At 45.9% G+C, this 23,028-nt stretch overlaps 1 protein-coding gene across 9 annotated transcripts in view; it reads right to left on the minus strand.

Moving 5' to 3' along the window:
- The window catches only part of Anks1a (ankyrin repeat and sterile alpha motif domain containing 1A), a 186,949-nt gene that overhangs the window by 46,398 nt on the left and 117,523 nt on the right, over positions 1 to 23,028 (minus strand). For all 9 annotated transcript variants that reach the window (XR_011372212.1, XM_070023927.1, XM_070023929.1 and 6 more), the window contains one exon: positions 2,935 to 3,001. Coding sequence is in view for 8 of the 9 variants with exons in the window: in XM_070023927.1 (XP_069880028.1) it covers positions 2,935 to 3,001 (67 nt within the window). In the remaining variant the exon portion in view is untranslated. The remainder of the gene's footprint in view (positions 1 to 2,934; positions 3,002 to 23,028) is intronic.

Here is a 23,028-nt window from a genome sequence, read left to right on the forward strand (position 1 = left end):
TGCTGCTACTGCTGAGGGAGGAGAAAAGCAGACCAGCATCAGAGCAGGGTGACAGGTTCCCGGTGTGTGATGTTGATGATACAAATGCACACCTGAGGGGAGATGATGAAACTCCTGAGCTGGAGGGGCTAGGAACTCCCTACCCAGAGAATAGAGAGGGATGGTTCCTGTTGTTCTGGCCAACAATTTCTAGGACAGCCAAGAGAGGGGACAGAGGAATGACACTGTCTAAGGGTATAGCCCAGAAACAAAGAACCTTTCCACCTGCCACTTTAAGGAAACAAAACAAGGCAGTTGCTCCTGACATTCCTCAGGTGAGTGTACCAGACAACTGGTGAGGAAGGGATGGCAAAGCTCTCCAGAGCCCATAGGAGAAGCTCCATGCCCAGACAAGAACACATACACTATGGAAGTGACAGCAAGGGACAGGAACAGCCAGGCCCAGGGGAGACCAGGACCAAATCCAGGAATGCTAGGGAGGGACAAACAAGTTCACACATAGACAAGGACCATGTGTCACCCTGTAGTATCCTGTGAGACACCTGTGTCCCAACAGGCTGCAGACAGGCATTGGCAGAAAATAGGCTTTGTGTCCAGGGCAATCGGACCTCAGAAGGATCTTGTATTTATCAGTAAAACTAGGATGACTTTAGCAAAAGCAAGTGCAAGAGAAGCAGTTCCCTTCTGCCTGACAGAGCAGGCCTCCTGGGAAGGAAGCCAGAATGGTCTGTAGGGGAGGGAATGCTTTATGGCTCCTGGACTCCTGAGAAGGTGGCAGAGGGTTGAGTGAGTTGTAAACATGTCTGTTGGGGATTCAAGGAACTAACTCTATCCAGTGCTGGCAGCCAGGGGTTCCCAAACAGGAGCAGGGCTCTGGTGCTGGGTCCTACCCTTTAGGGAAGGACCCTCTGCTAAGCTGGACATGCTGAGCATCCTCACGCTTGGCTCAGGAGGCCTGTGGCATAACCCACACCTCTTCTAGCTGCCAGTGTTGGAGTGCAGGCCTCTTTTCCCCATCTGCAAACCCAAGGACAACTGAACTCCAATGCCAACCACTCCAAGTTAACAGTCATTAATGCTTTGGTTTGAGCTAAAAGATGGTTCTCTATGAGGACTTGGGCACAGCTCCTCATGGCTCAATCAGAGCCCACAAGCATGAGCCAGCCTCTCCATGATCCTTGGCCCAGCAGTGATGTAGATACTGTATGCTGGGACTTTCTCCTGCAGCAAGGCCAGAGACTCCCATCTGGGTGGTCACCAGCATGTGCCTGCTTTAGATTTCCCTAAGCAGGATGTATGGGAGGGTAGCTCAGAAAAATAAGCAGTAAGCTAGCCGCCAGTGGCTCATGCCTATAACTAGCTACTCAGAAGGCTGAGATCTGAGGATCGCAGTTCATAGCCGCCCATGCAGAAATGAGACTCCATCTTCAATTAACCAGTAAAGTGCCAGACTGGAGATGTAGCTCCATAGAGCATCAGCCATGAGCAAGAAAGCCCAAAGTCCTGAGTTCAAGCCCCAGTATTAGTACAAAAGAAAAAAAAAAAAAGAAAAAAAAGGAGGAACTTAGGAAGGAAGGAAGGAAGGAAGGACAATATTCAGACAAACTGTGGTGAGGACCAGAACCAACACCACTCAAACTCCCATGGGTGGGACTAGACTGTAAGGGAGAGCTCAGTGCTAGCCAGCTCAGGAGAAGGCTCTTCCATAGGTGCTGTCACAACTCCTGGCCAGTCACATCCAAGGATGTGGTGTTTTGAGTCAGACACCACAAGTAATTTTAGTTCCTGCTCCCTGGACACAGAGGGGACAGGAAAGCAGACGGTGGCCTCAACTGAACTGAATGTTCTTCATTCCAGCCCTGACTGTTCCCAAAACACAGCTTCAGCGCCTCAATTCTGAACAACTATTTCCATCAGAACACTTGCCCTTTGGAAAAGTCTGCACAGGACAGTAGAGTGTGAGATCACTCGGTATAGAGTGCAAGAATCTGCCTGGAAAAGGTTCCACAGGCTCCTAGCCAGAAGAGCTATGTGGGTGACGGCATAGTCCACATGTGTCAGGCTAGTGAGTGGACAAGCATGGCCAAACTCAGCACAGCCCCTCTGCTAGAACCCAGGAAGCAAGGTGGCTAAAGGGAGGTCTCTCAAGACTGAAGAGGAGAGCAGTGATGGTGACAAGCCAGGAGAATAGACACTCCTATTTTCCAGGTGTGACAGTTGCCCTGGCAGGCACTTTAAAGACAGATTCCTGACAGACAAACACACCATGACCCCATCACCATGGGAGCCCGGCCCAGTTGCCTCCCTGGTCCCATTTCACACAGGGATGGAGACAAACCCCATCCCAAGGGCACAGACATGAAAAGAGTGGCCAACAGCAGTGACACGTGGTAAAGGTGGCAGATGACCGAGAAAACTGTAAAACAGGAACAGACACAGAAGGAAACAGAAAAGTCAACTCACTAGCTGACACACGGAGACAGTCTGAAACGCTGGTCCAGCCCCACATTCTGCCACAGCCACGGATGAGGCAGATGAGAACCATGTGATCATGACAAGCTGGCTCCAGAGCCATTTCAGGAGCTGAGGGTACCAGCACTAAGGCGCCCTGAGCAGTTTGAACCAATCTGACAAAGCCCATACCTTAAAAAATAGTGAGTGTGTGACAATTCATCATTAATCCATTTTCCTTTTGAGAGGCAGTCTCAGATTCACCTTACACTCTTTCCTCTCCAATATGCAGAAGGAGTTGAGTCAACAATATCAGCATGGTGGCTGTCCACACATGGGAGACACTTAACTGTATGAGCATGTTGCTGTCTACAGCTGCCCCCGCTCCCCCCTTCAACGCTTGTCTTGTGTCAGAAAGAAAACCTGATCTCGAAAGAGCCAGAGGCACTGGTCCATAAGGGAAATGGCTGGTTGGTACAGTACCTGAGATCTTCTGCTGTTCCTGAGAAAAGTCAATCCCTTCTCCGATGGAACTCATGATCTTCTCAATCTGAAGTGGAAGGAAGAGGAACAAAGAGGACAGGCAGTCAGGCCTGGGGTCAGCATCGCCAGCTTATCACCACTGTCACCCAGGCCTGGACACTTCAAGATCTAGCACCAACATGCGCACAATCAGAACTTTCATCTACAGCACTTTCTCCTGCCTCGCCCACAAGTGTGAAGTGCTCTGAAGGAGTAAGATGGTGACAAGTTGGGCTCAGCTGATAAAAATGCCAAAGAGCATTTTTCTGGGCATAGGTGTATCATTCCCAGCCCTAGCAGAGTGTGGGTGGAGGGGGCAACCTTAGGCCAGCCCTGCACATTTCACTGCTCAAGCTAGAATTTAAATTCCCTGAGAGAAGAGTCTGTACCAGCTTTGTTCCACACCACACCCAAGTGCCTACAGTTGTGCCTGGCAAACTGCAAACACTCTACAGAAAACTGACACTGTGTGATTGCCATCTCAGGGGTACGGAGAATGTCTAAGGCACCTGCACACAGGAACCTCCTTTTTTTTTTTTTTTTTTTTTTTGGTCGGTCGTGGGGCTTGAACTCTGACCCTGGGCGTCGTCCCTCAGCTCTTCAGCTCAAGGCTAGTGCTCTACCACTTGAACCACAGCACTACTTCTACCTTTTTTTTGCTTATGTGGCGCTGAGGAATCGAACCCAGGGCCTCATGCATGCAAGGCAAGCGCTCTACCACTGAGCCACCTTCCCAGCCCCGGAATCTCCCTTTTTGCTGCATGGAGACCAGCAGTCATGGATAGAGCTCTGCTCTGAAAGAAGGGACACAGATACTCCCCTTCCCTGGACCACAGCAGAGGCAGCGGACCCCAAAGCATCCATATGTCCTCAGCACCACCCCTGGTTCAGGCCACCTGTCCCAGCCATCTGGCTTTGGTCACTCTGGGCCAGGTCTGAGCCCTATACCCCAGAAAACCTGACCGAGGACAAGTCCAGACAGTGAGAAGGAACAGCCTTCTCCTTCTCCCTTCCCCTTCCTACTTGGGTTGCAGTGATAATGAGCTCATTCACTATTTTTTCCAAAGAAATTAAAAAGAGGACTTTTTGTACCCGGACTTGGATGCTTTTTCCTCTAAGTGCAAGTAAGGAGCCTGAGTCTGACAATCAGAAAAACAACTCTCCAGCTGGCCTCCAGCTGGCAGACAAAGAGGACCAGCTGACACCCAGCAGAAGAGCATGGGGCAAGCATCACCTCTCTCCTGAAGCCAAGAGCTCTGCAGGTATTTTCCTTCAGCCACAGAAATGACCCAGCCTCAGACTGCCTGTTAACACAGACTGAAATCGCCCTGAGTTCAGCAAAAGCACAGGGAAGCACAACAGGTATGTCTCCTGGAGGAAATGGGAGGTACCTCTACTTTCAGGCCCCAGCAGTCCAGAGACTGCCCCAGTATAGGCTTGCACTGCCCCTGGGGAAAGGGCCAGCCTTAGGCAGCCCTTACTTTAGCCCTGCCATTTCAGATGCAACAACTCAGCATCCTCCAAAGCCTCCAGTCTAATTAAAAAAAAAAAAAATTATGGCAGGTCATTGGTATCTCACGCCTGTAATCCTAGATAATCAGGAAGCTGAGATCTGAGGATTGCAGTTCAAAACCAGCCTGGGCAGGAAAGTCTATGAGACTTATCTCCAATTAACTTCCAGAAAACCAGAAGTGGAAATGTGGCTCAAAGTGGTAGAGTGCTAGCCTTAGATGAAAGAGCTCAGGGACAATGCACAGGCCCTCAACTCAAGTCCTAAGACTGGCACAAAAAAAAGTTAGGAAGGAAGGAAGGATGGAAGGAAGGAACTATTAATAGTTGCTATTCAAAATTCAAAAGATACTGGTATCTAGTAAGCAAAATTCAAAAGATACAAAATTCAAAAGGCTGTTCAGAGTACAGTGCCCCTCCTACCCTGGCTTCACAGTTGCCTAGTTTTCTCTGGAGGTAAGTGATGGAATCAGTTTCTCATGGATCCTTTTAGATTGCTTCTACTCAAATCCAGGTAAACACGAGAACATATTCCATGCCCTCCACCCCCATGAGAGACATTCTAAATGTGTACTTCAGTGTCACACTTCTGCTGTTGAATAACAGATCTTTTTTCCACAGTTCACAATGGATGAGCCACAAGACTGGTGTATGGTAAAGTATTTAACCAGTCACCTGGATATGTGGTTCCTTTCCAGTCTTTTCACATTCTAAACAGCACTATAATGAATACTATTTTATACGTGGCTTTGTACACATGTGTAGGTGGGCCTACAGAGTAACTCCTGTGTATTTTCTGAGGTTCCCTGGGGACAGCAGCGCTGCAGGAGTCAGCAGGATCTCATCTCCTACCCCATGCCAATTTTGGTAAAGGTCTTCCAGAATTGGAGTGCTTACTAGTTCATCTCGTTGGGTCACCTCATTTGCAGAAAGCTCCTATTCAGAACATTTGTTTTCTTACAGATTTAAATTGTGATTTAAATTGTGCTCTGTAACGTCAACAGCATGGTATCTGTTTTCCTGGAGCACTTTCTCTTCCACTACTCAAAGATAGCTCTTCTCTTCTAGGCCAAGCTATTCCTTGAGTTTCACAGTCTATCCTGGCACTAGTGATACACCAGAGCTGGTTCTCAGAGCCTAGGCTACCTGATGAGGTTAGAAAGCCTCAAAGTGGCAAAGAGCAGTTTCTCAATGACCTGCCTATTTGCCTCCTTCCTTTCTTGTGACATCTGTAAGCAAAAAGTAGGTTGTTCCAGGCACGGAGACTTCTGACGTGGGGAGAAGGGCATTTATTCATGGAACAGCCCCATCAAACTGGATCCCTCTCCTAGCCAAAGTGGGTGTGTAGATATGTTAGAATCACTACTGCAAGCACCTTGAGGGTTAGAGTTGTGTTTCCTTACCATTTCACCCCTTGATCCTGGTACCCAGTAAACAAGTAGTCTATTGATTAAATGAATGAACTGTAGTTCTGATTTATCTAGGCTCAGCAATAAAAAAAAACTATTTTCCAAGGCCAAAAGGATACCAAGGGTGAGCTAGGTACTGGTGCCTCAAGAGATATGAGGATCAAGGTTTGAAGCCAGCCCAGGCAGGAAAGTCCATGAGATTCTTATTTCCAATTAACCACCATAAAGCCAAAAATGGAGCTGTGGCTCAAGTAGTAGAGCACTAGCCTTGAGTACAAAAGCTCAGGGACACCATCCAGACCCGGAGTTCAAGCCTCCAAACTGGCTAATACTAAGGAATAGTAAGGGTGGAAAGAGAGCTCAAATAGAGGGGTGACTCCAAAGTATTCTTTGAAATAATGTCAAGTCCTTTATATTATGTATTTTATAATTACCATTACTTAATATCCCCCCCCCCCAGCAGCCTCTAATTCTCCTCCCCTGGCTGAACAGTTTCTGATATTTTGCCAGAGTACTGTCTGATATGAGTGAGTAGAGCAGAACACCCTGCTGCTTCTCTGCTCAGCTCTTTCCTGGTTGTCACCAAATGTCTCTACAAAGGCAAACACATCCTGGTTTCCTTGACCTACCCCCTCAGTGGCTGTGTAGACTCTAGACTGCAGAGCATCTGGAAAATGCTAGTGCTGTCAGGTGTTTTTTACCCAACCTTGGACAATGTGTTTTATAGTTCTGTGGACTGGCATAGCCAAGTCAAGCTGAGAAGACTCTAGTTTACAGTGGAACTGAGAACACCGGATAGTTTATTGACAGCCTGTAATCCAGAACCCTTTCTTTACAATCAGAACCTGCTAAAATGGAAGCTCACAGACTGAAGGGGCTGTACGCCCAGGTTTGAAAACCCAGGGAATCTGAAACTCACCTTTTCTTCATCACCTCACAGCCCAACCAGCAGAGAGACCATGACTTCTTTAGTCTACCAAAGAAGAGTGAGCATTGAGAGACAGCATGCAGACCACTCTGATCCACATACTTCATGTATTTTAACCACTCAGGTTGAGCTGAGAAATAATCTGATTAGGCTACCTTCTCAGCAACATCTGCCTCCTAGGGAGTTCTGAGGCAGGTGGAATGCAATGGAAGGGAAGAGCTTACTGTTCTCTGCTTTTTCTGTTGTTTGGATGACATTTTTGAGAAATGGCAATGCTTTAATACTGCACTTCTCTTGAACTATGATAGAAAATGTGCATTCATGTTGGTTAGGATAAGGCCTGAAAAGTTATAATGGATTCTTGGAAATGTTCTATTTTCAGGAAGTATGCAGGATGATTCTGTTTAGACTTCCTCTTCCATCAGGACTGTATAAAACATATTATCCATATGGCTAGGGAAAACAAGCAAAACAAACACTGGCAATACTGCTGCTCAGGCCATCTGACACCTGCCACAGAGCCATGGGATCCCAGAAGGCAAAGGGAGGTAGGTGGGCTAGTCTATGGACAGGCCTCCTACCCTCTACCCTCCCCCCTTGCCTTGGCTGTGGGGCCACTCAGATGGTGATAGGCTTTTCAAATGACACTGAGAATGAGTCGGTTAGGAAAGAAAACTTTCCTAAGTTTCCATGAGTCTTCTGTGCTACCAGGAGCACCATGGAAATACGCCTTCCAGAAGGTGAGACAAATTACAAGCAATGGCTATGCCCATGGGTACCAGTCTTGTTGGTGCCTATAGTCAGGGACTCATGGAAAAGGAAAAGAGAAAGAGAAAGGAAAGAAATGCCTTCCTCCTATATCCTTTTTTTTTTTTTTTTGGGGGGTCAGTCATGGGGCTTGAACTCTGGGCATGGGGCTGTCCCTGAGCTCTTGAGCTCAAGGCGAGCACTCTACCACTTGAGCCACAGGGCCACTTCCAGTTTTCTGGTGGTTTGCTGGAGATAAGAGTCTCACAGACTTTCTTGCCTGGGCTGGCTTTGAATTGTGATCCTCAGATCTCAGCCTCTTGAGTAGCTAGGATTACAGGCATGAGTCACGGGCACCCAGCTTTCTCCCACATTCCTTTACACAAGTATCAAAGGTGCCAGGAGCTGCTGGCACCCTAGGACTTGGTGGCTAGATGGAAAATACACATCTGTTCCTCTGGGCCCATCCCTAGAGCTGGAGATACCTCCATCTTCTCTTCCACCCCAATCCTTAGGACCTCATTGGCAGACTCTCTGCTTTGCACTGTGGCTTCTGCTTCACTATTTTAATGGTGTGATCCAAGATACTGAGGAACTCTTGAGGGCAAGACCCACTTCTCACAGTGCTTCTCTGACTTATACTGAGCTGGCATTTAGAGGTGTTCCATTAACAAACAGTGAGAGCTCTTATGGGTTAAATACTCTCACCAGGCTGGTCACTACTACACTAGTAGAGAAACAGGGGAAAGGCAGCCAACACTTTTACCTCAGAACCAGTCTGGATTCTCTAGCCCTCCCTTCCTTCCTCATTGTGAAACCTCCCAATTCCCAGTGACCCTGGGCAATCCTGCCTAGTCTCAGCTCACTGCTCAGAGGTACATCAACTCCCTTCCCACTCCCCCCCACCCTCCTAGTGGCAGACTTCCAATCTCTCTTGGGTGGCATTGCTCACACTTTTGCTAAGTGCATAGGCAGCAGGCCTCTAGGGGACTCAGCCCCCTGCTGAGGGGCACAAAGTGGCAGGTCTTCCCTTCTGGCCTTGCTTGGACAGCGTGTGCAGGGCTGAGGAACTGAGCCTTGACTGTCTTAGCCTCCCAGATGTTCATCCACCCGTCACTGACTGTGGATACTGGGCTGTGTGGGGACCCTAAGGATGCTGACGATTGCACTCCCAGCATAGAAGCCACGTAAGAATTCATCACCATCTCTGTCTCCTGCTGCCTCCCAGCAGCAGACAGGAGGCTCTCAACCTAGAGTGGGCTTTGATTCCCTATCTGAAGAAGGGTCATTTACCAGGGGCTGGGTCAGTTTTTTTTCTTTCCCTCTCAGACTGAATGCACAGGGCCTCAGCAAAGACAAAGATGGATTGGAGTAAATTATTTGTCCGGATTTCTAACCTTGTCGACTGCTTTTAGAAGGAGGAGGCAGGGCAGGGTGGGGTAAAAGGGATTTGCAGGAGGAGATGAATAAATATCTGCCAGTGGGCTCAGACAGGCCGGACTGCCATTCCACTCACCATGAGTGACCTCTGCACAAGCAGGCTGCTGTTCTCAGAACAGGAGGGCACTCAGATGGTTACCATATTTATTGTTCTATTTCCCCACTCCAATCCCTTTTCTTCTTAGTCTTGCTTTTCAACTAGGCTAGGGGATGACAAAGCTGTTTTGTTTCAAAAGTGCTTTGTCTTTCCTGGACAAAAAGACTGCCCTCAGTGCTTGCCCTAGGCTAGACGACTGAGAGGGAAAGGACAGAAGCACTCAGTTTCCAAACCTTAATCTGGTTCCCCTGCACTCTTAGTTCACCAAGCTTTTTTATCTTCATACACCTGGGGCGGGGGGGGGGGGGGGGGGGGGTAGCTGATACTGGCTCAGAGTAGCTCCAACAGCCACTAGCTGGCCCTTTCCCCACCCAAGGCTGAGTTCCTGTCATAGGACAAGAACACAACAGAAAGGAAACACATGGCTTTCTCATATCAGAACACACTACTCTAAAAGCAACCTTTAGCTCCAAGCCCCAAGAAACAGCTAAAAGAAGAGAAAAGCTGAGAGACCTAGATTTCAATTACCTTTATTATTGCTTGCCATATAACTGTGCCATGTGCCAGCTACTGGCTTTAATAAGTGGGACAAGAATTGAAATGATTAATGAGGACTGTGTATTTGGGTTCTGGTACAATTTACGCAATCTCCTTTCCTCCCAGAAGCAGGTTGTTTTTTTGACATGGGTAGGAGGGGCAAGAAAAAGCACACAGACCTCAGCAAGGTACAACTGACCCAATCAGCTGGGTGAACTGCCTCTTGGTACTTCCTGAATTCCCCTCTGATCTCCAAGCAACTTTTCCTGGGTTCAGTTCTTTTTCAGGTGAAATTTTATGACAAAGTGCTGCACTTGGTCTATCTAGCTATGGACAAAACTGGCTAGAGAAACCACCCTATGTGTCCATGCAGATAATTGCCATGGCAATGCAGCCTGGGCAAGCGGCCAATGTCCATCAACCCCCAAATGCCACAGGGCAGCACCCAGTTATATATCCTTAAGATGTGAAAAAAATATGCCCCAATACAAATACACTCTTAATTCTCTCCGAACTTGTGAAAAACGAAGAAGTTAGGTATATGAAGTTGACTGAGTCCCCAAAGTTCATTTTAAGGAACTAAATTCCTCTACATTGGTTCTATTATATAAGGTTCTAGGGCAGATAAAAGTATTTGACAGTGGGCTGGGAAGGTGGCTCAGTGGTAGAGTGCTTGCCATGCATGCCTGAAGCCCTGGGTTTGATTCCCCAGCACCACATAAGCAAAAAGAAAAAAGGCGGAAGTGGCGCTGTAGCTCAAGTGGTAGAGTGCTAGCCTTGAGCTGAAGAGCTGAGGGACAGCGCCCAGGCCCAGAGTTCAGGTCCCACAACCGGATTCCCCCCCCCAAAAAATGAATTGACAGTGGGAGGCTGGGAAGGTGGTTCAGTGGTAGAGTGCTTGCCTTACATGCAAGCGACCCTGGGTTCGATTCCTCAGTACCACATAAGCAGAAAAAGCTGGAAGTAGAGCTGTGGCTCAAGTGGTAGGGCGCCAGCCTTGAGCTGAAGAGCTGAGGGACAGTGCCCAGGCTCAGAGTTCAGGCCCCACAACCAACTAAAAAAAAAAAAAAAAAGTAAAAGTGGGGAAAAAAAAATCAGAAGAATGTATGTTGGGGTTAGGAGCACCAGGTGGAGCTAGGTAAGAGCTGACTAGAAGGACAGAGGGAATTTTCTGGGGTAAGAATAATGTTTTGCATCTTGAGTTTAGATTTGTCAAAACTTATGGAATAACAGCTATGATTTATGCATTCACTTTGTAAAAATTTTTGTGCCTCTTACACCCCTCAAACTGTAAATAGCTACTGAACTCTAGTTAACTACACACACTTTCAGCAACTTACCTTGAAATGCAACATAGCATGGATTGCTAAATTTCTGAATGTTGGGGACCTGAATGGATGACATAAAGCAAATATAGCAAGATGCCAACTATAGACTTGAGGCCACACATTTTGGCTATATGGACATTCACTATTCAAGCCTTTCAGGTAACTGTAGCTCAAAGCTTCTCAGAATAAATTACTGGAGGAAAACAATCTCTTTCTGGGTCAAATCTTTTGGAAAATAACAAATTATAAGATCAACACTAGTTAGAGTTTCATCTGTAAAGGACTTCTACTCAACATGCTAATGAGCAAAGATGCCTGACAGGCAAAGGAAACAGAAAGGAATGTGGGAAGGCTGACCTCCCATCTTCCTGCTAACCAAGTGTTGTGGTTAAGAGCTCTCCCACAGTTTCTGTGATGTGGCATGGTGTTCTCTGTTCTGGAACCACACTAACCCCAGTATTGGCAGTCCGAAAACTCAATTACCAGTATCCCCAAGGAAAAGCAAACCCTGGGAAACTGGTTCATATGAATCAGACTCCAAAGAAATTGATCCTCACACTGGTGAGTTATTTCAGCATGATAAGCAGTACTTAGCTAGTAGAACATACTTGTATCCTTATAACCTGGAATCAGTAAAGTCAAATATACTCTCAGAGTATTGAAGGAATAAGAGAATGGAGTACAAATATGTTGAAAGTTTATCTGATCATCCCTCTCCTACCTTGGGAGGTCACTTATCTTGAAAATTAGAGGATTATGGTTTGAATTCAGACCAAGCAGAAAAATCTACAAGACTCCATCTCCAATTAACCAGCAAAAAGTGAGGCTGGAGATATGGCTCAAGTGTTACAGTGCAAACTGAACAAGCAAGCCCAAGAAAGCTAGAGACCCTGAGTCCAAAGCTTAGTATTGGCAAAAATAAGGAAAGAATAAAGAATACGAGACAGCACCCAGGCCCAGAGTTCAAGTCCCACGACTCACCAAAAAAACAAAACAAAACAAAACAAAACCCCAAGAAAGGCAGCGTATAGCAGTGGATGAATAAGCAGTTTAGAATAAAATCCTAGTTCAAATTCTGGTTCTGCCCCTTCATTAGTTATGCAAGCTTAGACAAATCATTTAACTTTGCTGACTTTCACCTTCTTTACTATGATGTGTGAAAAAATTTCTCACTCACAGGCTTGTTGTTAGGAGCAAATTCTCTTCTTTCCCCACTTGTTTTGCCCCCCTCCTTTTTGAGATAGGGATTTATTACACAGCCCACTATGGTTTTAAACTCATATTCTTCCTGCCTCAGCCGCCCAAGTGGTAGGATTACAGGCTGGTACCACCACTGATGACAAGGATTCTCTTCTTTAAGCCTCCATTTCCTCAAAAGGATGATGCAGATAGTCCAGGACACTGGCAATGTCTGAAATTATGGATGAGGTGTCCAAAGACAAAAACAGTCTTTGGTTTTCAGACAGAGCTCTAACAAGGAGTTAATTTATTAAGACACAAGCCTGAGCAAGCTGGGTGCAGCCTTAGAGCCTTGGGTCCTGCTATATAATTCATTCATTTCCTGATGACATCATCCTGGGAGACAAGGCTCTCTCTGCTGTAGCACAGATGGTAAGCCCTGTTCCTCCTCCAAAGGCAGGGCCCGTCTACTCTGAGGCCAGAAGGTTCTTTTCCTTCCTTCCTTCCTTCCTTCCTACCTTCCTTCCTTCCTTCCTTCCTTCCTTCCTTCCTTCCTTCCTTTCCTTCCTTCTTTCCTTCCTTCCTTTCTTTCTTTCCTTTCTTTCTTCTTTCTTTTCGCTGGTTTTTGGACTTGAACTTAAGAGCCTCATGTCCTTACTTAGTTAGCTCTTTTGCTCATGGCTGGTACTCTTACCACTTGAACCATACTGCTACTCTAGCTTTTTGCTGCTGGTTAATTGGAGGTAAGAGTCTCATTGACTTCCCTGCACAGGCTGGCTTTGAACTCTGCCTCCTGAGTAGCTAGGATTACAGGCGCGAGCTGCTTGTGCCCTGCTGCTGGGAGGTGTCTTAGTCCTGACTCTCTCCAGGCCAGAGCAGGAGATACTAAGGAGCCTCCAAAACCAAATCTTTAGAAAACAAGGTCATTATCATTTATTTCTTACACTATAAGACATCACCTGACTGGATACCAGTCTTCCTTAGCCTGGGAAACATCTGTAGTATTTGTAACTCCACAGATGCCAGGTGAATATTCCACCCCACTCTCTTCCTTTCTCACTCAGTGAACAGAGATTAGAAAGGATCTGCACTCATGATTCACATTCATTCAATTCCAAAATAAACAGAATTCTACCTTAAAAACAAATTCATCAAAACCCAGGACCTTTGTGGTTTTTTGTTTTTTTTTAAAGACAAGCCAGAGGGAAAGGGCTTCCTCCTGGCAGAAACTGTTTACAATGTGCTATGTGAACAATAGCTTGCTTCCTGGACACTCAGTTGGAGGCAGCTTCTCCACTCAGGACAAAACGTTCATGTGAGGGAGGTGTGGTCTTCCTTTCCTCCAGGGCATGGAGCTTAGAACTCAAGGCAATACCAGACTTCCACTCAGGCCTACACCTTCCTAGCAGAGTGGGGCTGTAAGCCCAGGTGTTCATGTGAGAGAGGGCAGGGTACTGCAGCTTCTGCAGCCAGAGAAGCTGTGGCTGAGGTACCTGTGTTCCCATAGTCTTTGCTTGGTCATCTGTAACAAGAATGACAGTACTACTCGGCAGGTCTGTTAGTGACCTCCACTCAAGTGGCCTGCCAAATCATCTACCTGAACATCATCTCTTCCCTCAGTGGATGGTAACAACCGGTGCCTCATTCATAGCTGGCAGGCTTCTCTAGTTCACAGTCTCCTGCTTCTACTCATCAAGGGATACATGTTACCAAGAGTCAAATGGGATCACTCCCCAAACTGTTTATGATAATCCTATTAGCTGATGAAAACTGAACATTCAGGCTCAGAGGTAGAACATTTGCCTAGCATGTGCAAACACCTAGGTTTGATCTCCAGCACCACCCCCAAGAAAAAGAAAAAAAAGAAAAAAGAAAAAAAGAAATTTAATCAAACATTGCAAAAACAATGAGGCAATCGGGAAAGCTGTTTTTGTGACAACCAAGAAGAAACTTTGGAAACACAACAGTGGGACCGTTTTTAAAAATGTGTTCTTGAATTAAATACAGTCAGAGAACTAAGCTTAAGAGATTCTAAGAGAATTCTATGCTCAGATTGCTTCACATAAGTGGCTAAATTGTGGCTTCACTTTTAAGAAAGTCAAACTAGAAATTTTTGTGAATGGTGCATTATGGATGTGGCTCATTAATAATAAAAGAAAAGCATAGAGAACTGAATTGGCAGATTCACATTGACCAAAAAATAAAAGAAGTCCCCAGGTCCTCATTAAAAGACTGGCATACACATCTCTGGTTTGGAGTAAATAAACATGTTTGTATTCCTCTTTTAAATGACTTTCTTCTTCTTTATGATTAATTGAACAACCACCATCCCAAGAGGTCCTATAAGAGGGGCTTCTATTGCAACAACGGTACATGTAAACAGCTCAAAAGGGGCTGGCTGTCTCCTAGAATCACTACCTCTGTGTCCTGTGCAGCAATTACTCAAAGCAGCTTCATTATCAGCGAAGTCCTAGTCCTACCTCTCAGAGGCTAAACTCTCTCTGGTGCTTTTTCCCACCTGAAGGTTAGTGAACAATCCAGGTCGCTCCCAATATACATTTGGTCCTTGGTCCTTCTTTTTTCCTGGTGGTAGATCCTGTTTGAATAATGCCTTAAGCTTTCATTGATGACTGCTGTAGGTGGGGCCAACCAGCCACCCTCAGGCCTCTTTGACCCCCATTTACAAACCACAGGCAGCAGGTTCTCAATGGCATCTCAGAGGCCAGCTGCCTCATGGGTGTCTAACTTCCAGCTTCCATTCATACACATGGCAGGTAGCAAACAAGAACTGCCCTCAGTCTAGCCAGTTCCCAAGCTAGGAAAACAGGTTGCTAACTTAACTTAAGACGCTTTCCTTGGGCAGGGGGCACCTTCCCACAAAAAATTCTTCTAATTGCATCTTCACTACCTCTCTGCTAAGACCCATGTCAATACCTTCTCATGTCAGCCTGTACTAAGCTCAACCACCAACTACTGGGTTTTTCCCTTTTGAAAAGAGAGAAATATTTCTTAAATTCCAGTGTATTTTATCATATTATGATTTCCATAGTAATAACAAATGGGCTCATCCACACACCAACCTCCAAATGTAAGAAACAGAGCACATCCTCCCAGAATGCCTCCCCTTTCCTGCTCCTCTGGGATCACCACCACCACTGACCTGACCACAAGCAAGTGAATAAAGTGTTATCATCTCTGTCAGTCTTCCTAAATAATAGACACACTTGCCTTTCTTAGACAAGTGCAAAGGAGCACAACTGGATGTCCCTAGAGTAACCCTAGACTCTGAGGCCACAATTCAGGGCAAGAGAATCAACTGGCTGGAGAGGAAAGAGAAGCCCACAGAAAGGCCAACATCTGAAGGAAGGCAGCCCTGGCACTGAGAGAGTACCAGGAAGCTTCTTTCTCACTGGGCCATCAGTACTAGGGCTCCTGAGGGAATACATATACTACGTGGCAATCAACATGCAACAGCTGGACTAGACTTCCTGTTAATTTTCAACATGCAGAACAGCCAGAAAGAACCCAGCCTTCAGAATGGGCTCTGTGGTCACCTGCCCTGGGGAGGGTCCTGTGACCAGCACTTGGGTTTACTGCCAATTACGGAGTACACACATTTTCTTAGGAAGAACATCCAAGACGTGGCATTCAGGGCAGGGGAACACAGAAGAAATACAACCATATGACTAGGCCGACATCTTTGCACTGGGAGATCTCTAGGCCACCTACCCTCTCAAGACCATTTCCAGCCTCAGCCCACACAAAGATTCCACAGCAGCTACAACCCTGCCATCTCAGCTGTTTTGTGGACACTGATTACTGCCAAGGACAGTGTAGGTGCCAGGGCGGCAGTGTCTTGCATAAAGAAGTAGAAGCTACAACCTGAGCTCTACATCTTGAGAGAAGCTGGGTCAGAGGAGCCAAGAAAAGATCTAGTTCACTAATGTGGGAGCAAGGCCCAGCTCCACTGTTAAAGGAGGTGCAGGAAGCCTTTCTTTCTCATATTCTACCTTTTACAGACACAACAAATGAAATACTATAGACAAAGTATGTGTTCAGACCGAAGACAGCAATCAACAAGACTTGTTTTTCTCAGCTACTCTGAGCTAGGCTGTGTGTGCCTGCGCCCGCGCACACATCAGAATTCCAACTATGTTCCTGCACAGTGGAAAATAAACAGGATGGCTCTAGTCAAAGCTGTGAGGCACAAAACTTCTCCCAGAAGTGGGAATAAATGAGATCATCTGGTAGGGAGACCATCACATGTAGCCCTTGGGCTCTGCCTGCCAGGTGAGCAGAAGCAGAGGGCAGGAGGGTCAGGCCACGGGAGGCAGGAGCCTGAGCAATTCTCTGGATGATTCTCTTGCTTTTGTCACATACCCCAGTGATTTAGAGATGGGGAAGAGGCAGAATATGGAGTAGCTCCTGGTGAAAACACAAGCTACAGATTGAACGATGTGTTTCTCAAATCCTTATGCAAGTCTCAACCCCAACTTTATGTTGAAGTATTTGGGAGAGGGGGCCCTCACAATGAAGAGGGGATGTCCTTATATGTGAGGACACAGGGCAAAGCAGCTGTGTCCAATCCAGGGCTGGCCCCTTTATCTGCTTCTGGAATTGTGAGGAATAATGCTTGCTGTCTAAGCTACTAAGTCTATGGAATTTTGTGATAGTAGCCCAAGTAGATTAACACCACACTTAAGCCTCCAGAGGACTGAGCCCTGAAGAAAAAGGACGGAGGACAAAATGAGCTATGTCACTCTTCCCTCCCCGTATCCCTAGGCAGAAATGGGACCTTGCCTCTTTCAGGAGGTGGCTTCAGTGCAGACTCTGCAAGTCCCACTTCAACAGGGAGAAATCAAGGTGTTATAAGGTGGTTGGGTGTTCATCATGGTAAGTAAGGTTAAGCACTGACCCAAGGGGGTGACACAATGAGACCTTTGTGGAGACAGGATAGTACGGCTGCTTCCTGACTGGTGATGAGCACAGGAACTTACATACCAACACATGTACAACTGGTTAAGTATGAATAGGCTATGATTGTACCAATACCACTTTCCTGTTTTGACATTATATCAAAGTTATATAATGTGACAGCACTGGCAGAAACTGGGGATGGTGGTAAATAAAGGGTCCCTTTGTACCATTTCTGTAACTGCCCAGGAATCTACTTTTTTTTTTTTTTAATTGAATGCCTGGGTGTTGGTGTCTTGTGCCTGTTATCCTAGCTACTTAGGAGGCTGAGATCTGAGGATTACAGTTTGAAGACAGCCAGGGAAGGAAAGTCCATAAGTCTCTTATCTTTAAACACCAAAAAGCCAGAAGTGGTGTTGTGGCTGAAGTGGTAAAGCATTAGTCTTGAGTACAAAAAAGTCAGGGACAACATTCAGGAGCTGAGTTTAAGCCCCAGCACTGGCACTCACACAAAAACATTTTTTGAAAGAAGGAGAAATCTTTAAAGTTAACATGACAAACATCTCCTTATTTATTTCTTTTAAAGAAAGGACAATTAGCTGGGCACTAGTGGCTCATGCCTGTAATCCTAGCTACTCAAGATCTGATGGTCATAGTTCAAAGCCATCCTGGGCAGGAAAGTCCATGAGACTCTTATCTCCAATTAACCACCAGAAAACCAGAAGTAGCACTGTGGCTCAAATGGTAGAGAGCTCACCTTGAGAGCTCAGGGACAGCGCTCAGGCCCAGAGTTCAAGCCTCATGACTGAAAAAAGAAGGAAAGAAAGAAAGAAGGAAAGAGAGAAAGGAGAAAGGGAGAAAGAGAGAGAGAAAGGAAGAAAGAAAAAAAAGAAAGGAAGGAAGGAAGGAAGGAAGAAAGAAAGGAAGGAAGGAAAGAAGGAAGGAAGGAAGGAAGGAAGGAAGGAAGGAAGGAAGGAAGGAAGGAAGAAAGGGAAAGAAGGGAAAAGAAAGGACAATTGGAATGTAAAAAAAAGATAGACATGATCAGAAAAGGCATGGAAATAGCACGTATACCAGCACAACATCCCTCCTAGTCCCTGGTTCTCTCCTTTCACTGCGGGCCCCGCCTACTGCATGAAGGACAACGAGCCTCCATAGAGCACTGCATCTGAAGAGTGCAGGCCTCTGTCCCCATCCTCACCACCCTGGGAGGCATGCAACAGACATTGCAATCACCTCAAAGGCAGCCTGGCACAAAACTCCTTTTCTTCCCAAGCTGGGAGGCATCTGACCATTCTCTATAGCCTGAAGACCAGAAAATAAAAGTGAGACAGGGTTTGGTGTGGGGGATGAAGGCCTGTAGGATTTTGTTGATAAGAAATTTAAGTTTATCTTGTGCTTCCCACTTTTACCAGTGACCCAAACCCTCAACTTTCCTTCCACCTTGGCCAGAGAAGAGACCTGATGTCAGCTGTTTTCATGGCCCAGTTCTTTTCACTTACTCCACCCTGGCCCAGAGGATCCAAAGTCTATTCTCCCAGCACCCTCTCCTTTGCTTCCCTTAACAGCTTCCTTCAACCCAAATGCTGCCTATCCCTGACTCCCCTCCAGAACCAGGTCCCTGGAGCAAGACCCCATTCACTAAGAGAGGCAGATGCTGTATGGGAGTTCCCATGTCTGTGCTACACTCCATACTACTAAGCCATTCAGTCTTCCTGTTTCAACTACAGCCTCCTGTGGATCCGTATGGTCCTCTCCTGCTCCAAAGCTCCCGGGACCTGTATAATTATCTAGGCGATTCACATCCCCTGTCCCTGTTCCACTGTGGGGGTAGGCAATGCGTTCCTAGCTCCTCAACTCAAGCCAGGGGCCCAAGGGGTCACCTGAATGATAACAAACCCCTCACTCGTTTTTCTTTTCTTTCTCACTCTTTCTGCTCCCCTATAGTGCTTCCTTCACAAGGACCTATTTCCATTTAAATGTGCTTGTTAGGGAACTCAGTCTAAGACAGGTGGCCACAGGAAGCCTAACAATTGGGAAATGAGAGCCAGAATGTCAGACATGGGCGAGTGTACCTGTGAGCATGTCAGTCATACACATCCACACAATGAGGGAAACCAACCAAAGGAAAGCGGTTAACAGCTACCAGAAAGCTCATATGGGAAAAACAATAAAAAACTTGATTTGCTTGAGCAATACTTACTACAGTCATTTATACAAACTGCTTTTCATTTACCTAATTACTGCTGGCACAATAACAACAATGTATACATTAAACGTGTTGAATAAAACTTGCATTAAATTTTACTTGCTTACTGGTGTTATGGAACCCCATGCTTGGTTCTTGAGTGTTCAAACTGGGTGATCATACTGCACACTATGCTTACCACCAGAGGGAACATAGTGAGGACTTCGCTCTTAAAGCAGCGCTTTTCAAATGCTGCTACACAGAAGAATGACTTGGAGAGTTTGTCCAAACATTGCTTGCTGCCCAGCCAGAGTTCCTGTCACAAGGGCTGGGAACAGAGAGGGCCTGCAGTTCTCACAGGCGTCCAGGTGAAGCTAATGGAGCTGCTCTGCAATCACTCTGAGAACCTCCGCTTGGGAGGATGTAAATGACGGGGAGGCAGAACAGTCATCACACTATTGGCACTGGCAACATGACCGGTGACCAGTTTTATGTACCGGTTCAAGAAAATAAGGTGATATTTTCTAACATTCTATACCAGTCAGTGAACCCAAACCAGATTTGGTACACACTCCAGTTTATACCAAAAAAGGTAAATTAACTCTGCTACTCAAAGAAATCCCAGGAGACCTGGGTTTACTCATTTACTCAACTAGCCAATATCAAGTGCCCCATCGGTTTCAAAGACGTTACTAGGCAACAGAGGTTTATTTTCAAAGGTCATGTACAGCTGAGTAGGCCATATCTTTTCTGGGCCTCAGTTTACTACCTATAAAGGATATTACTCATATTTAGGAACCCTTCTAGGTCTGGCATTTTACAAAGGAAAGCAAAACAGCCTCCCAGCTCAAGGCAAAAACACCCTGTTAGTTTTCTGGGCAGTAGGACATGAAATGGAGTCTAGCTGTTCAACAGGCCAATTGTGACAGGTGAAGTCCCAGAGGCAGAGTTGGCCCTGAGACCCTTCAGGCTGGTCAGAGTCCAATTTAATTCACAGAATGTCCCAGTTAAAGATGCTGCCAAGGTAAGTTAGTACTATGTCCAATACTAACCAAAGAACACAAAAAAAAGCACCTGACATGAAATCTGTGTTCACAATTGATACTCCCCTGATACATTATGACATTTAATTACTCCAACTGCTGAAGGGAAAACTAGAGCTGCTCACTAGAATTAGGATGCTATGATAACCTCCTCAACTGGGGTTTTAAATGAACCTTGTGCTAACAGCCTTCCTGCTCAGAATGCAAAGCAGGAGGCAAGTGGAGAGAGGACAGCCACCTGTGAAGGGCATCGCCGATGACACTGCTCTGTTTCTGCAAGGCTGGGCTTCTGAATGAAGCTGGCAAGCACTGACCTTCCAGCCTCTGCAGGGAACCTGCAGGAAACATTCTTGTTTTATTTTATTTTACAGACAAAGGGATGACCAGAAAAGCAACTGTGAAACTGAGAAATGAAGTGAGGCTGGCTGATTTCTGACAGCCCCAGGATGGCAACCTCCAGATAGTATGCAGCCAGACTGGAGGCAGGAAAGAATTCTGTTAAAGCTAAATCTAAAGACCTACTGTCAATGTAGTTTTAGGGCTAAACAGGCAGAAGCAGAGCCCAGAGACATGATATTGATTAAAAAAAAAAAAAAAAAAAAAAAGCGGGGGAGGGCATACTTAGGCACTTCAGCATCCTGAGAAGCCAATCACATAAGAATAAATTCTTTTATTTATAAGCAACTAACATCTCAGCCCCATATACGGTATAAAGAAAAGCATATTTCTTGATCTAACAGATAAAGTTTACCCAAAACCAGTAAGGCATAATGAAAGAGTTTCCTTACCCCTACCTGCAGTCGGCATGCTGCTCTGAAACCCTCCTTACATGGCATTCAGGAGTCATACTTCATTCAAGGAAGCTCCCTAAGAAGGAACCTAGTCCTTTAACTCCACCTCCTGTACCTAGCACCTACCTCAGTGCCTGACACATAGTTGGCAACTAATAAATACCTGCTGATAAAGAGTTCCGTCCCAGGTAGCCTGGTCAGCCACTGGCAGCAAGACTGAGAACAGGGCTCCAGGGAGGCCAGGCCACACCTTTTTGCCTGTTACCTGGGCAAGATGGTTCCCAAGCCAACCTGTTCCACCTCCTTGGAGAGTAATGAGTCCCACAGGCTCACTAACACCAGTGTCAATTGAGCTGTTTGCTTCATTTGCTCTAAAATATCAGCTTAAATTGCAGTGCCCATTCTAGTTCACAATGCCATTGTTAAGGATCTGGACTAGGCCTGATGCTGGAGGCATAGCTCAAATGGTAGAATGCCTGCCTGGCAAGCAGGAGGCTCTAAGTTCAAATTCCCAAGCTACCAAGAAAGAAAGGAAAGAAGGAAAGGATGAACTATTGGGCTTTTTGTGATATTGCATGGCTCAGCTTGGACTTTTGCTCATTGGACTCATTTTTGTAGATCTGACTGTCTCCTACCAAGCTCATCGAGATTTATGATATTTCGCTTCCTTTCCAGCTCAACACTGAAGAAATATAGACACAATTACCTTATTGCATAAAATTTATCAAATGATTCAATGTATGCTACCTGCATGAGTAATAACTTGGCCTACAAAGGCTTAGATATGGATTTTAATTAGTACAAGTAAGAGACACTGTCTGAAAGTAAAGCAAATAAAGTGCACAGCATAAACTCAATGTATTCTCCAAATGCAGACAGCATTTTTCATCCGCTGGGTCTGGACCCAGGAATCTTATCATTTACTTGTTTCAGACTCTGACAATGCCAACAATAACCTGTAGGCCTGCATGCCCTCCTCATGCAACTTGGTATGTCCCGAGAAACAAGACTGGATTGTAGCTAGGAACTTCAAGACTGTTGGTACCTTCTACACTATTTACCTCCCAAGTCTGTGCTCAGGTTTGACTCCCAAAAGAGAAACACACATTCACAGAGCACAGCACCAAATACCCATGGTGATGCAAAGCAGAAAACTACCCACAACAGAGGATAAGCAATTTATGATGGACCACTAGGAAAGCAAAAGCAAAACTAAGTGGTAAAAGGAATACCAAGGTAGTAAAAATGCATTCACCTTTAAGAAACACATCAGCAAACATCTTTATAGTCAGAGTAAACCACAAAGATAACCTTTAACAGCATGCTCTCACAATGTCACATAAGCAGCAAGGAGCCCAGTAACAGAGGTGCTCACTTCATACATGTTGCTTTGTGAGCCAGAGGGACTCTGGGTCCTGACATGTAGTACTGATAGCTTTGACAAATGCCTTAGTGGAGCTTGTCCCAGGCAAGAGACTCAATTTTGCTGTGGCATAGGCTGCACATCCAGCCTGCTCAACTCCACCCAGGAAGTGGACGCCTTCTAGAACACACAGCCTTTGATGCATCTCTGCATAAGAACCGATAGGCTCACTTTTCATTGATCAATCTGTTTCTGTCTTCGAGGGAGCCGAGAGATTCTACGCTAAAGTCTTTGTCAGCAGTGAAACAAATGCATCCATCACTATGCTCCAGCCTTACAATCAGGCCATTCTTGAGTTGCTGCCCAGGATGAATAAAGGCCAAATTGAATCGAACCTTCAGGAGGAATTCAGCACATAGAAAATATTACCTGGTCAGGAGCACAGCCAGAGCTTTGGGGTTAATACTACACCAGGGAAAACTCATCAGGGCCTGATTCTGGATCAACAGCAGAAATAGTTCTATTTTTTTTTTTTTAAGTGGGCTTTAGAAAATTCTTTCGCCAAATTCATGCTTTCAGCAA

This window comes from Dipodomys merriami, unplaced genomic scaffold, assembly GCF_024711535.1.
Source record: "Dipodomys merriami isolate MVZ:Mamm:240054 unplaced genomic scaffold, mDipMer1.0.p SCAF_16, whole genome shotgun sequence".
Taxonomy (NCBI): Eukaryota; Metazoa; Chordata; class Mammalia; order Rodentia; family Heteromyidae; genus Dipodomys; species Dipodomys merriami.